General features: G+C 32.5%; 1 protein-coding gene across 4 annotated transcripts; it reads left to right on the top strand.

The window, feature by feature from the left end:
* On the top strand, positions 1 to 11,928 carry LOC146529562 (uncharacterized). Of its 4 annotated transcripts, none has more exons than XM_085202037.1 (6): positions 1 to 256; positions 3,507 to 3,815; positions 8,400 to 8,450; positions 9,255 to 9,369; positions 10,053 to 10,235; positions 10,940 to 11,928. In XM_085202037.1, exons 2-6 carry the CDS (start codon positions 3,600 to 3,602, stop codon positions 11,311 to 11,313), a joined length of 939 nt encoding a protein of 312 aa, XP_085058163.1. In that variant the 5' UTR covers positions 1 to 256; positions 3,507 to 3,599; the 3' UTR covers positions 11,314 to 11,928. The 4 variants fall into 4 exon arrangements, with proteins under 4 accessions (XP_085058163.1, XP_085058166.1, XP_085058165.1 ...); XM_085202038.1 differs by having other exon boundaries at positions 4 to 61; XM_085202040.1 differs by lacking the exon at positions 8,400 to 8,450 and having other exon boundaries at positions 2 to 256.
* The last annotated feature ends 2,806 nt before the right edge of the window (positions 11,929 to 14,734 follow it).

Below are 14,734 nucleotides of genomic sequence, written 5' to 3'. Positions count from 1 at the left end.
CGCACCAGTCGGTCAGTACGCGTCAGTCAGGTCAGTGCTGTCAGTGTCAGTGAAGTGCGTGGTCAGTTATCACTCAGTAAAATAATAATTATAGATAATAATTGAATTACAGTCAAAAGTTCGTTAACGTTTATGTGACTAATTGTTTCTGATTTCGGATAAAAAATATTTTGGATTTCTATGAAAGCTCGCTCTTTGGTATTTAGTAGGTTATATATTTAGAGCTTTTTATAGCTTAAAGTTTTATAAGCTTACAGTAAGTACTATTCGCGTCGATTTTTTGACTCGAAATTTTTTATAAATATTCACAATATTTTTTAAAAAAGCTATTTTAGATATATTATTTTTTGTTTAATTAAATTTTTAATACTCACTGTTTATTATAAGGCTATCAAGAATATTTATTATTTTCTTCATGTATCTCCCGCATTCACCGTCGGAAAAATTAGTCCAGTGATAATAAAAGTTTTTCTCTCTATATTTAACCTTCCTCATTCTTTTATAATTACCAGTAAAACTATCAGAACAGTAGCCAAAGCTAATATTTTGTATCAAACATTTTTTTTCCTAAAATTTTCATTACAAAACATTAAAAAAAATACTTCAAAGAATAGTTTTTTATACACTAGAGTTGCTGAGTAATGTGAGGACAGCTGTACAGACAGACAGGCTCATTTGTATTCCAGTTTTTTATATATAAAATTTTTCATTTTTCTTATAAGAAACAATACATGTTTGTAGGTGAACATCGTGAGCTAACTATTCATAGATGCTTACTACATTCGTGACTGTAATGTTATTTTATAATTGCTTTCTGTCCGCGACTACAGTGTAAACTTCAGAATTGGGTCCAACGAGAGAAATTGAAAAATATATAACTTTGTTAAATATAAGTTGAGGTTAGGGCCGTTCACGGCGCGGGGTCTCTAGAAACGCAACAGGTTATGGGATCGATTCCAACTTGAGGAAATTAAATATTCTATATTTTCATTACTCCCTTCTGGTGGAGAGGCGGAGCGGCGTGGGGTTTCGTCCTCTCACAACATGCTTCCAGAATTCGACTGAACGTGGGGCTTAATAGAAACGATGTGTTTGACACTAGGTTCACAGGGTTTCTATGCCTACTCTGCTCTGTGCGGGATACAGCATGAAGCTTTTTAGTTTTTACATATTCAATATTTACTATGTATACAGAGTAACTCAGTACGTACTCAGAGCACTCAGCTCTCACTACACTCATTTTACACTATTATTTTTATTATTAAAATAAAAATTAAAACATTAATAACGAAAATTTTAAAAACATATAAAATGTAAAGAATTGACGTAGGTGAGGACATGTGACTTTACAGCAGGGAACGTCAACGCCATACAATTTGGAATGACCCAATATTTTATTCCTTTTCTTTAGAAGAATAACATTCAAAAAAAATAGTAGAAGTTAAACAGTATCCATATGGCAGGGTGGGCAGAGGGAACCTTTTGTTAAGATTAAAACACTGCGTTCACCTCGTTTCTGGCACCATCCAATTTTCAAGACATTAGTTGTGTTCAGTGGCGGGACTCAACGCCGCGCTTATCTTATTACGAGAAAGGTAGAAATCTAACTCATAAATTTAAATATTTAACCGATCATATGTAAATATAGAGCCAATGAACTTAAGACATAGTCATGCAAGGTCACTTTTTGTGAATACAAAAGTTTTAACGGTTTTTGTTCTAAGCTTTGTAACCGTTATAAGTTCGTTATTTATTAACAAGTGTTTACTTTCTTCTTTAAGTTTAAGTTATTATTAACATTACTTGATATATACCTACATATCTTTACCTACTTATATAATCTTTTTCTATTATTTTGTTTTTATTATTAAAGTACTTTCAAATGGATTTGGATGGAAAAATAGTTATAGATACGTTGATTATTTTAAGATAAGGAATAAAAAAATAGAGATGCACCACTCTACTATTTAAAAATATAGCGTTTTTGGCGCCTATTTACATATAGGAAAAAAAGTGTCGTCGTTGTGCAGTGGCACAAGCGTGTGACTGTAAACGGTTGTGGGAAACTTAAAATAAACAATTCTTATTGCCTCATTCTGATAAGAGACAAAGTACAGTGTTAAGTTCCGCCACTAAAAGAAGCAAGTGTCTTAACAATAAGTTTCCTCTGCCTACCTGCTATGTCGTGGATACTCAGATCAACTTCTCTTCCGTATGACAATGACGTCACCTTACGTTCATATCTCTAGTTTATTATTATTATTTATGTTTCACGAAAACCAAGTGACCTAGTAAATTTAAACAATTCGCGTAAAATGATATTTATTTGATTAACCTAATAATATTTCTGTTGAATAGTTTAATGTATTCCATGAATTATTAATAATAATATAATAGAATTCAATTTAATATATGTTTACTCATATATTTGTAATACCTTTTATCCTTTCTTTACTTATAGGGTACATTGTTTTGTTTTCAAAGTTAAGCAGTACCTGTTAGAGATTCTTATGAGTTCTAGTTTTAATTATTTGCCCAATGTAACTTAGACCTCGACTTCTTAGTATGCGTCATGTCATCAAATGTTAGTCTCAATAATAAACTAATTATCGCATATTGCGAAACTAGTAATAAAACACTCCGTTCTCATTAAGGATAATACAAAAATATCAGATTTACGCTGTTACCCACACACAGCAGCGTAGGCAGAGGGAATCTAGTGTTAAGACACTCCGTTCCCCACTTTCCGCCGAATTCTGAAGGTATTGCGTATTGAATGGCGGAACTCAACGCCGCGCTTTGCCTCAACACCAGAGCTAGAAAATGAAAATATACAATTTAAATAAATATTTCATTTCCCCGAGTGGGCACCGAACCCACAACCGGTCGCATTTACAGCTACACTTTGCGCTCCTGCGCCACGACTAGCGTCATTAAATTCACTTAGCCAAGACATTAGCGCCTTTATTTTTTAACTTAACGTCAAATATTTCCTAGAGAAAGTACGAATTTTGTTGTTCTTTGTGTATTTAAAAGAAAATTAAGGCTAAAATCATCATTAGGGTTAAGCATATTTCCAACTCGTTCGAAAAGCAAACTGTTGCTCAATGGCCTCAGTCCGCGTAAACAACGTGTAAAGCTCGCCCGGCAACCGCTTGAAAGCTATTTGTGTAGCAAAAATATCACAATATAATATACACCTTATTTTTCTTTACATAGTGATCATATTTCTATATTATGTTTAATTTGTTGATGTGAGTAAAATGACGCTATTACTTAAATTCGCGTTTCAAATCGCTATATATTGATATTTACTTATTAAAAAATAATATTCACATACTTTGTTTTCCTTGTCCAAGGCTAGATGCTGTTTTTAGAAACGTCTATCCCTAAGTAGGAATTCAACCTAAAACAATCGCCTCTTGACACATCTGTGCTTAATAAAATGCAATCGAATTGAGACTCTTCCTTTACAGAAGTCGGTTAATAAACATAATTCATTGCAGATTTAAACAACTAGTCAACTTAAACGAACTTTTGAAAAAAATACCAAACCAAAACATAATATAAATTAAAAGTGCAAGTGTTAAGTGATAAAAATGATGACAATAAGCGAGAGTCAGTACTCATCCAACAAGATGTCCAGCATCCACAAGATCAACGACCGCGTGGTACACCGTGACAGCTTCGACGACGTGAAGAGCTCCTCCAGCGTGAACAGCTCCCTGATCACCAAGCGTGGGTTCAAACCCTCCGATATGTATGATCCGAAAAAAAAAGAATTTCTCACCAATTTGAGCTACAAATTATTTCCTGTAAGTTGGGTAAGTTGCTGTATTTTTAGTCGTAAGCTTCGATGGTCGCTTCGGGATATGGTATTTATTTATTATATGTATTAAAGTATATATTATTTATTTAATTTATTGTAGTTAGATTTACTAGATAACTAACTTTTTATATATTTTTATTATTATTTACTTAAGCGTCTTAGGAGCTACAGGGTTCTTCAAACTAGGTGCAAGTTTTCTAAATATTTTCTTGAATCTCTACCTACATTTTTTAACTTCTCAATTATTAGACGATTACATAAATATTGGAATATTTATTTGATAGTGAGAAATAAGTTTTTTTTATTTTAAGCGATAAATAATATTTAAACGCAATAAATTACTCCGTAGAAGATCAGATAAGGGTATCTACTTCGTAATGTTTTATAAACTTTTATATTTTAGATTTTGGGACATTTTGGAGCAGCTGCAACAGGCAGCTGAACGTACATTGACATTTTTATGAAACCCATTCAATATTTTACTACCTTTAAGTGCATAATAACTAAATATTAGTCGAAATTTTCGTAAAATCTGTAATTAAGTATAATATTTACTGCTCTATCGCTCTATACGACTGCATTTAACGTATCTGGCTCCACTCCAGGTGGCTGTAGAAATAGATTGTTCCTTGAACGCGTTGGGATCGAACAATCGTTATATTATGTGGGCAGATTAATGACAAACTGACGTCTGGTATAAATAAACTGTGGCTCGATTCACCTCATCAGACGTATGCCTGATGAGATCGACTGTTGAGTTTTTTGCCGGCGCTTCTCAGCAGAACTGCCTTCCACGCCAAGCGATTACTGGTCCACCCCTCAGAAATGTTATTCGTCGAAATTGCTAACGATCAAAGCGGCTCATCATCGAACGTATCCCTTACTTATCACGTATGGTGCCTGTCACTAATAGTGCCTATCACTTGGTTCTCTATTTGTTTTCAAGATGGATTGACCATATTTTATATGATTCGCACACACAGGATACATATTATGTGTGATGTGTTGAATTTGAATTCCACCACTTCAACACGGAAAGTATTACAAAATACGTGGGGAATGAATAGTCTGGGTTCTGTGTCATGACGTCCTTATGTCTTATAATATTGGTAACAAAATGATAATAGATAAATTTTCTCGAGACAATGTGTCGAAATATCGTGAAAATCTATAGAATTTTGGCGAATATTCAAAATGTCACTGTACTTCCTCGTTCGGAAAATAAAAATAGCTCTTCTATATTCTGCTGCGTTATAAACTAAAGATATAAAAACTTAAACATTCCCCTCGACAGATTAACCTAAAAGTCTGGGCATTTTAAACAATTTTAATTGTTCAAATTCTTATATGATGCCAGAATATTCATGTAGAAATGACTTGAGTTGCAAAAGAAATTAGTTTCCATAGTAAAATAAACAATTTGTATGAAAGAACACTTACAAAAAACTGTTTATTCAAAACAAATGTTTATTAAATTGTTAAAGCTACAGAACATCAGAACGAGAAAATGAAAAATTCACTCTAAAGAATGGAACCTACAACTGTCGCGTTTAAATGCTGTATCCATGCGCCTAGATGGCCTGAAAACGTCAGTTATCATATTAACTGCAAATCTAAAATAAATTATGACTAACCAAGCCAAATAAGTGTAATGGTTTTTAAATTCAAGTATCTCCTCTAAAGTCATCATTCTAATATAGCTTTGATTGATTTAGAAGCTCCAAATGGTAACGTAAGTGGACGGCCGTCGGCGGCGGTCTAACGTTCTCATTCCCGGCTGGGCGTTGAACCTGTGGCCGCCAACGCGACTTTGAAAAATACTGCAAAATATTTGCATATAATAATATGCTAATGTCAAGTGTATTTTTTTTATTTACGTACAATGACATGACGCGACTTGTTTGTTTTTTTTTTGCGTTAATTTAAAACTTGTATATTATGGTGCAAAAAATGGATACTTCGGTTAATTACTGTGTTCAATTTAGTAAATATTAAATACCAACGTTTTTCCGCATTTTATAGTATGAGAAATTGGTAAGATAGACATGAAAGATTAGAAGAAGTTAACTTAGAAAGAAAGATCTCTACATCAAATAAAAAGAACCTAAATACTTCTTCTTAGAACTTTCTTTATCATTTTCTTCTCATCACCCAATTAAGATAATAAGTTCCATTAAATCCATCTAAGATAGCGTATTTTTGTAAAGATTAATAGTTTTTATAATTTACCTCCAAATTGATAAATTTTATTGATTCATTTTAAGCTTACTCTACCAAAAAATTAAGCGATCATTATTTCAAACAAGGCTTAATGGATTTCGAGAACGTTCTCCTTTATCTTGATTTAGGATTTTCCCATAACGTCGTAGCTGAAAATACATTAAAATTATATGTAATTATTATATTAACTTCCTTTAAATATACCATGAATTTATCGTGTAAATAGAGATCTCCTTAAGATGTTATTGTTTTCGTTTCATTTCCAAGTATTCAGGCACAAGCCTTCGCAAAAAATAATCTTAAGTGAGTGAGTGAAATAGAGTGTTAGAGTCCGTACAGAGAGCACCGATAAAACACTACGGACTCCCAGAAATGTATTGAATATTAAAAATCCTTTTGCCCCTTTGGAACTGAACCTATAACCTATAACCCCTCTGTTATATGTATATCATCATATGAGTTAAATTATAATGGAAGATTAATGAGTATCAAATGATACAGTCTCTTGGCTCAGCATCGCTGGTGCCGTGTGATGAGGGATTACACTAATGGATTAGATGTTTGTTTGCTTTTTGTTCTTCATTGCGTAATTATATCCTAGTACTGAAATTTTAACGCGTTTATACTTTAATGAGGATTTTTTGTCCAGCTTCAGGCTTTATACTATATATACCAGGGTATGAGTCAGGGTATCTCTCATCTCCTTCTTGGATGTGAATTATTTGAGGCTAGTCGTGGCGTATAGGCACAAGCGTGCGACTGTAAAATAGTGATATCTCGATATTTCATATCTTCATTTCCTCGCTCTGATCACGTGGCAAATTGCAGCGTTGAGTTCTACCACTGAACATGTAAAGCCTCCACAATTCGGCAGAAGGTGGGAAACGGAAGTGTCTTAATGGGAACGGGAATTGAATGCGCTATTATCTAACATTTAATATTACGTTAATCATTTTAATGTAACTACTCTTTGGTCTGCGCACTTCCGACACTAAGAACGTGACATGTGTCAAACACAACTAATTTATTATCATAGTTTTTCTTCAATTAGACAATGTGTACGAAATTAATATTTCATATTTCAGTATTGTTTATGACTTATCCATTACATGACTTCCTATAAAAAATACATCTAAATTCATCAAAGGAGCTCCGTTGTTAAGCGACCTGAATTTCAAAATTGAAAAATACACGCTTGATCCCAATCATAAATTAGTTCCTCTGGAAATGTGCCAAAAGATACGTCAAATCATATTTTTTATTTGGGCCTTCCACATGTAATATTTCTTTGGATGCTGCAATTTAGTAACATTTCAGAACTAATAAATCTTAATACATATTAAGAAACTGTTAATGACGCATTTCGAATTCGATCCTTCAGAGATACTCCAAGCATAGCCCTTTCCATAGTACGCTGAGCGACTTTAAGCGCGTTCTAGAGTGGAGACCACGCCTTGGCAAGCGTAATGTAGGACGTCCTCCAGCTAGACGGGGTGACGATATTCACAAAGTAGCGGGCAGCGGCTGGATGCGAAGAGCTGAAGATCGAGCTCAGTGGCGTGCCATTGGAGAGGTCTATGTCCAGCAGTGGACGAGGACAGGCTGATGATGATGATGATGATGATGATGATGATGATGAATGACGCATATTACTATAAGATAGATCATGTATTCAATTCCTCCAAAGACAATTTATTTTCCTGTGTTCCATGTCCAAAACAAAAATAGAGATCGGCCTCTGGTGTATTGGCCACCGTCCGGTATCTTTTATGGATTTTTCAGTAACAATTTTACTGAAATGACATTACATCAAAACCTAGATTGTTTCTCAATATCGTTACTATTTTGTCTATTCTCTGACATAATCTCTGATCTCTAATGAAGTCGGGAGAGAACACACTGTAATGACCACCACAAGATATTATAGAGACGCGTGATATATATATGTTGTAGCCACATAAGAATTTCGCTATCTATAGAAATTTCCAATCAGGTTATCGTCTAATATCACGAGTTGTCTTACAAAAGTATCTTCATTCAAACGTTATGTTTTTAATAAATTCACAAATATATATTTATAATACATTTATATTAATTATTTTAAATCAAATTTATAAGGAATTTGTTTAAGAATCAAGTAAGCAGTGTATATTGAGAAATTTGCCAACTAATTATTGAATTGGATCATTTTTTTCCTACGTTCTCGCTACTTAGTGATTCCTATTAGTGACTCTAAGTTATTATTTATTGTTTATAAGTTAATAATCACTAGTAGTGATTCTTATATATTACTATTTAGTGCTCACTACGTACATTTCTGTATAAAACTCACATAAGTTTACTATAACAGAACGACGTGGAAGTCCCCAACACTACATCGCCTCCCCCGGACCTGCTTACTGTAAGAATATACTCGAAATGGAATATTTTCCTTTTAGTTTCATTTATATTTGTTTTTTATATCACCATAGATTAGTTTCTGAGTGATTTTCTGTTACTTTGTTTCAAATTAGTCTATATTATACTAACAATATCGCTTTTTAAATTAACTTTTCTGTATATATTTCATATCTAATTGGCTATATACTTACCTAGCTTTTGTATTTAAATCAAAACTTCAAGACATTTTGACAGCTTCGAGATAATTTGGGACAATTTTTCAAAAATCTTAGTGTTTTTTTAATATTTCTTGTCTCTCATTTTATTGTTTCACATATAGAAAGTTACATAGAAACAGAAATGGGCTAACAGTACGGCCGGTACGTCGTGGCCGTCTTAAAGCTAAAATTTTGTGAACTTCTTTACATTACCATACTGGGGAAGAAATTAATAAATAATAACCTAACTAATTTAAGTGCGGCCATTGCTCTTCTGCTGTACTGTATTTTTGTATTGATGAACATAAAATTAATTATTATCATTTCATACATTGTACATGATTTCAAAACAATATACATCGGTACAAATGTGCAAATATGGTTGTATCCTGAGGATCAATGAATCCCATTTTCTTTTTTTGAGAAATGAGTAGAGTAAAAAAAGAGATAAAATGTAAATAAGAACTAAATGACACCTACATCGAATTAACTGGCATTTTGTACGAAATAGTATCACTATTTTGATTAACTTTTGATGTATGAAAGACATATTAAATCAGCACATATACAATATAATTATTAATACTTGCCATGGTTTTGTATTACAGGAGGATTTGGAGAACAAACCTATCATCGTTGGCGATAAGGAGGTTGATTTGAACAAGATCTTCACTCCAGCATCTGATGCTGAAGAACACATTATTAAGAAAGACCGCAAATTTGGTAAGGATAAATTTGAAAAGGCAATTGTTATTTTTATAGTCTTGTTGATTTATATTTTTTGGGATTAGACTTCTATGTGTTCTACGCAGAATTTCCAAGTAGTATCTAGAAATTAATGTAGGTACCTATCTACCATCTACTATGTATTGTCCGACGTAATGATTCTAAATAGTGCTCCAAGGAGAATAAGTGACTGCCATTTGCCAACTCTGTTGAATATCGAAGAGCAAGGCGAGTGTTGGACTGCATCACCGCGGTGGTATTAATAGATGAACTCTCTAACCTTCAAGGCTAGAAGTGACTCGAACATGCCTGACTAATAGGCAACATGCTATAACACTACGCGACGCGTCGCGTCCTAGCAAGCGCAAATAAAAACTAAAACTTTTTTTTAAAATTGTTAATGATAGCAATCTAAATGAGTGATTTACAATTATTAATTGCCTATACTTTTCGTACTAATTTCAAAAAAAATATTTAGATATAGTCCAGTACAGCACAGTGCAAATCGCAAAAAACTAGCACTGAGTCGGAGTACGAATACCATACAGTCCAAATACAAATTCTCTCAATATAAAATATATATATTTTTATTAAATATGTTTCCGTAATAATAAAAAATACTCCAAAAGTTATGATATAATAGATATCTAGCAAATAATATTTTTTTTTTTACATCTCAGAAAAAACCTTCGCATCGTCAGCATTCTACGTGCCAGGAGTACACCCCACTGTGAAGGAGCAGATGGACCTAGCGAGAGCTATCTCCAAGTCATTGTCAGATTCCAGTAACCACATGAGCAAGGGCCAGAGCATGTATGTGAACAGAAAGAAACGCTCCGTCAAATGGGTACATGAAGGAAGAGGTATGTGTAAGCCATAAGTTAAGATTTTATTAGAATAGTAATTGCTGAAAATGCTCCTTGTATTTTCAAAAATAACAACGTTGCCTGCATGAAATTTGCCAGTTCAATTTGAAGTTCAGTTCGAATCAAAGTCCAAAGACTAAACACATTATACAAAACAGGTTGTTGTGAACGAAAAGCAATATCCACCACTCAACACCTAGCAATGCCTTGAGCATTCAGTGAAAAGTGGAGAATCGAGTGTTTAAACAATACTATATTTAATAATAATACCTGGAAGGAATCCCTCCACCTACCCTATTTGCGGATCAGAAAAAAAGATCAGTCTTATTACTAAGTCTGTCAGAGATAGTGTGTAAATTATCAAATATACGATACATAGAGTTTAAACGTGTAAAAAACGATTTCATCACATTATAATGCAGTCAGTGAATCCAGGACACCAACTACCTAAGTCTAACTACCAAGTGACAGCGCTCTCTTATCTCACCTGGTTTACTTTAGTAAAACTTAGCTCTTTTAATATTAGCTGTTTATATACAGATTTTTGTCACCTTCATTAATAAATTGATTAATTAATGATAAGTTCAATTAATAAGTGACGGACATTTTTTGTAAAATAAAAAGATTAATTAAATTTAAACAACGCTCTTCTTTGCAAAAAAAATAATGATAATAATGAGTATTTATGTTTCTTATTTCAGGACGTAACACATCGAACACATGCACAACAGCAACTCCAGTGGCCAACCACGACACGCCATACCGCCCGCCGTCCAGCCTCCGAAACCAGAAGACGTATCCCAAATCGGCATTAAAACACACTTCCAATTTACCAAAAATGGAACCTTTTCCCGTCACCCCACCAACAATTACCGTACAGAACGTAGAAATGCCAGTGCCTTTGGCGCCTACAAAGTTAAATGATGTTTATGCTTCACCAAAAAGCCCGCGTATGCCGCTCGTCTGTGGTCCGAATTTCAATGTAGCGCCACGCGGTTGGGGTGAAATGAAAGATTACTACAGACCAGTCTCGCTAGATGGCGTTGGCGGCGCGACACCTTACACAGATTATTAATTACATAATATATTTTAAGATCAAGGCCTTACATAATGTGCCTTAATGGATACTCAGTGTAATATATTTTAGATTAATTCATAATGAATTCGAAATTTTTGAGAGTTTTATGTAAATAAAACAAATTTCGATTTTTGGTTGATCGCGTTTTATCAGAGGTATTTAAGATGAATAATTTATGTTTATAATTTATTATTAATTGTATCGTAAATGTTTGCTGTTTTAACATTTTAGTCCATTGACTAGTCATACTATTATTTATTGTATAAACGACATAATGGTTATTGAAAAACAAATATAAGGTAAATGAATAATTAAAAATTTTGTTTCTTATACTATGAGGGAATAAAATTAAATTAAATTTTCATAAACAATATCCATTGATAACTTACCTTTTCAATTAAAATAGAAATAAACATTGGCCGTATTGTTTGTATTATTTTCAGAATAATATACGATTGTCTTAATATAACATTAATATAGTTTTTCCTAAATAACAAATAAGAATACTTGTTTCTATAGTTGTTGATAATTTTATCTGTATACAATACTATCTATTTGATGTGTCTGTGGTATTTTTGTTAAAAAATAAATAAAATAAAGTTAATTGATGGATGAATTTGTTTTATTTGACTCTCAAAATATAAAAAAAAATTAAGCATATATCATCCAAGGATCCTTTCTTTAAAAGTTACCTTGCCATAAGTAACAAATGTAAATGTGAAAATTGCTCTGTTCCAATGAAAATGATAAACATCACTCAAATTTCAAATTGACTGTGTCAATTAATACTGTATCTATAAAGTTTAAAATATTAGAGATAAAATAAAGTGCGATTCCCACTTGGAGAAATCAATTACTTTACATTTTTATTTCTTCGCTCTGGTAACGAGGCAAAGTTCGGCGTTTATTTCCGTCGAATGGAAATGTCTTAATGGGAAACGGAGTGTCTTAGTTGTCTTAATACTAAGTTCCCTCTGCCTAAAAAAATGTATAGTTGTAGGCATTTCTCGCTACAGGTATAATTGTGGTAGCAGTTTCTTACTATGTTACATTGTAATAATATTTTTGCAGGAGTTAGTTAATTATAATCAAAAAAATAAAATATTTTTTTTGAGATTTTAAAATATTGGGCCTTAAAGTTTCGAGTGACTGCCGGTATCGCGATAAGATTACTACAAGTATTGATGCTATTATTATTTAATGCTGAATATTAAATAATTTTCCACTATCACAAGTAATTTGTAGGTATAATAACATACACTTTTGGCCCCACTCAGATAATGATTGTCTCTAATTTAAATAATTCATATACGATATGCAGTCACGACTCACTAATTTGACTGTTTATTTTGAAAGGTTACATTATTTCTCGCAAAACCGAGGTCACAACTGAATGTACTAGTATAATGATGTATTGCAAAAGCTCTACTTGCTAAATAATGTAACTTGTTCCTAACGAAGGCTTTTTGTTGACTAATTTTATTTTTAGAATCTTTTTGACGCCATTTTAGTGTGGGTAGAGTTTAACTAAGGATACATGACGATTTTAGGTGGTGGCGTTGCTGGTCGTGGGCGAAGGCCCTTACACTTATATCCTCTTTATTACCCGCTTTCAACTGTAAAATAATCTGGAGATGCAGTTTTCATTCATAAATTATAATGTATGGATGAAAACGGCATCTCAAGATTGATCTCAGAACTGAGAGCGGTTGGAAAAATTAAATTAAGGATTAGTGCGGAAATATATTGGGAGGAAAGAATGTGTAATCTATTCTTATAATATCTATAATTTATAAAAAAGAATCATTAAAAAATAGACACCAGTAGATTTTTACAACGGGATCTCGTACGTATTTATAAATCAATATTTATTTATATTCTTTAATGCTTATCAACATATTTTGTTCAGAAAGTGGATAACTAATACCACTGAACTAGCCTAATCGATTATCCTTCCGAGGAAATAAAAATATTAAAATATTTCATTCCCCCTGGGAATTGAACCCATAAGTGTACTGTTAAAAGTCGCATACTTGCGCTCCTGCGCTACGACGGTCGACTGTCTCAATTTTATCTACCCCAGTTTATATTGTTTATTAGCGTCATACTTAATTCTTATTTAGACGTCAACATTCAGACAAATAAAACATATTATTGACCTGGTGATCCCTGTCATACAAGTATAACAAGTGCCTGGAGTACCTACGAGTATATACTGATTTATATTTATCAAACGATATTGAATTGCATCATGCGAATTTTACGACTCCGATAAGAATACAATTTGAAACTTCAATGCGTACAATTTCTTACCAATTGTGATAAGATTTTTATGGGATTTTAGGTATTTTTGTTGTTGAACTATGAATAGTTTGTTAGTGTTATATGTAGTTAGTTACTTAGCTTCACCTGTAACCCCCATATAGCAGAGTAAGTGAAGACAGTCCGTTCCACATGTACGGCCCTAATTTTTGAGACGCTGGTCATTGAATTGGATTGGTGGATTACCTTACTATTCAAATTAGATATAATAGTCTAATCTTGAAGTACTCATACAATAGACCCTCCTTTACGTTTACTTTTGTACTACTTAATTTAAATAAATAACACTGGTCTACAAAATTGTTTTTTTTTTTGTTTTCCTTTAAAATAAATGCTTTATTATTTTACTAATTTGGGGTCACTAAATACAAAAATATAAACTAAGTTTTAAAGTTGGCTTTTATTTTAAAAATATTGCTGGTATGAATAAATAAGATTTAAGAGTAAAATTTCATAGAATATAAATGATTTATTTAGATAATAATGATTCTGTTGAGTTTCGCCACTACACGTAATGCCATCAAAATCATCAGACAGACTAGACGCTGTGGCGCTGTGCTGCAATGCACTCAAAATTAATAAGTTTATTTAACAATTCTTCTTCTTCTTCCTCCTGGCATGAATCCCGGCTACTGCCAGGGTCTGCCTTCTCTTTATTTAACAATTATATCTCAATAATATAATTGTAAAAATAAACTTATAAATAAAAAGCAAAGTAATAAACTTCTCAGAATCTCCGCACGAACTTTCATCGGCAACTTGATTTCAGGGTTCCCTGTAAAATATGTAGGACTCTCAAAAATTCAAATATTTTCTGTAGCTTTACATAAGTCACTTAATTAACATATTGATATAATTCACAGCAGCACATAGAGTCGACAACCTGCGTGTTATAAAAATTAATTCAGTACAGATTACAAATATACCAATTTGCATATTTTATGTTATTTAATGATAATTCAATAATTGATGTATTTGAGTTTACTTATGGGACAAAAATATTATATAGTTAAAAAATAAAAAAAAATCTCTCTTTACTTTACTGGCTTAATCTAAAAAAGTCTTATAAGAGCGTGTTAATATATTTAACTATATC

This window comes from Heliconius melpomene, chromosome 18 (assembly GCF_056956725.1).
Source record: "Heliconius melpomene rosina isolate 202511_hmr_F chromosome 18, ASM5695672v1, whole genome shotgun sequence".
Classification (NCBI taxonomy): domain Eukaryota; kingdom Metazoa; phylum Arthropoda; class Insecta; order Lepidoptera; family Nymphalidae; genus Heliconius; species Heliconius melpomene.
This window is presented reverse-complemented; position numbering and strand designations above follow the sequence as displayed.

Bases quoted from the DNA above. Each gene is read 5' to 3' on its own strand.
- LOC146529562 (XM_085202037.1), top strand. From the start codon at position 3,600: ATGATGACAATAAGCGAGAGTCAGTACTCATCCAACAAGATGTCCAGC. The intron at 3,816-8,399 runs GTAAGTTGGGTA...TTACTATAACAG, and splicing joins TGAGCTACAAATTATTTCCT to AACGACGTGGAAGTCCCCAA. The intron at 8,451-9,254 runs GTAAGAATATAC...TTTGTATTACAG, and splicing joins CTCCCCCGGACCTGCTTACT to GAGGATTTGGAGAACAAACC.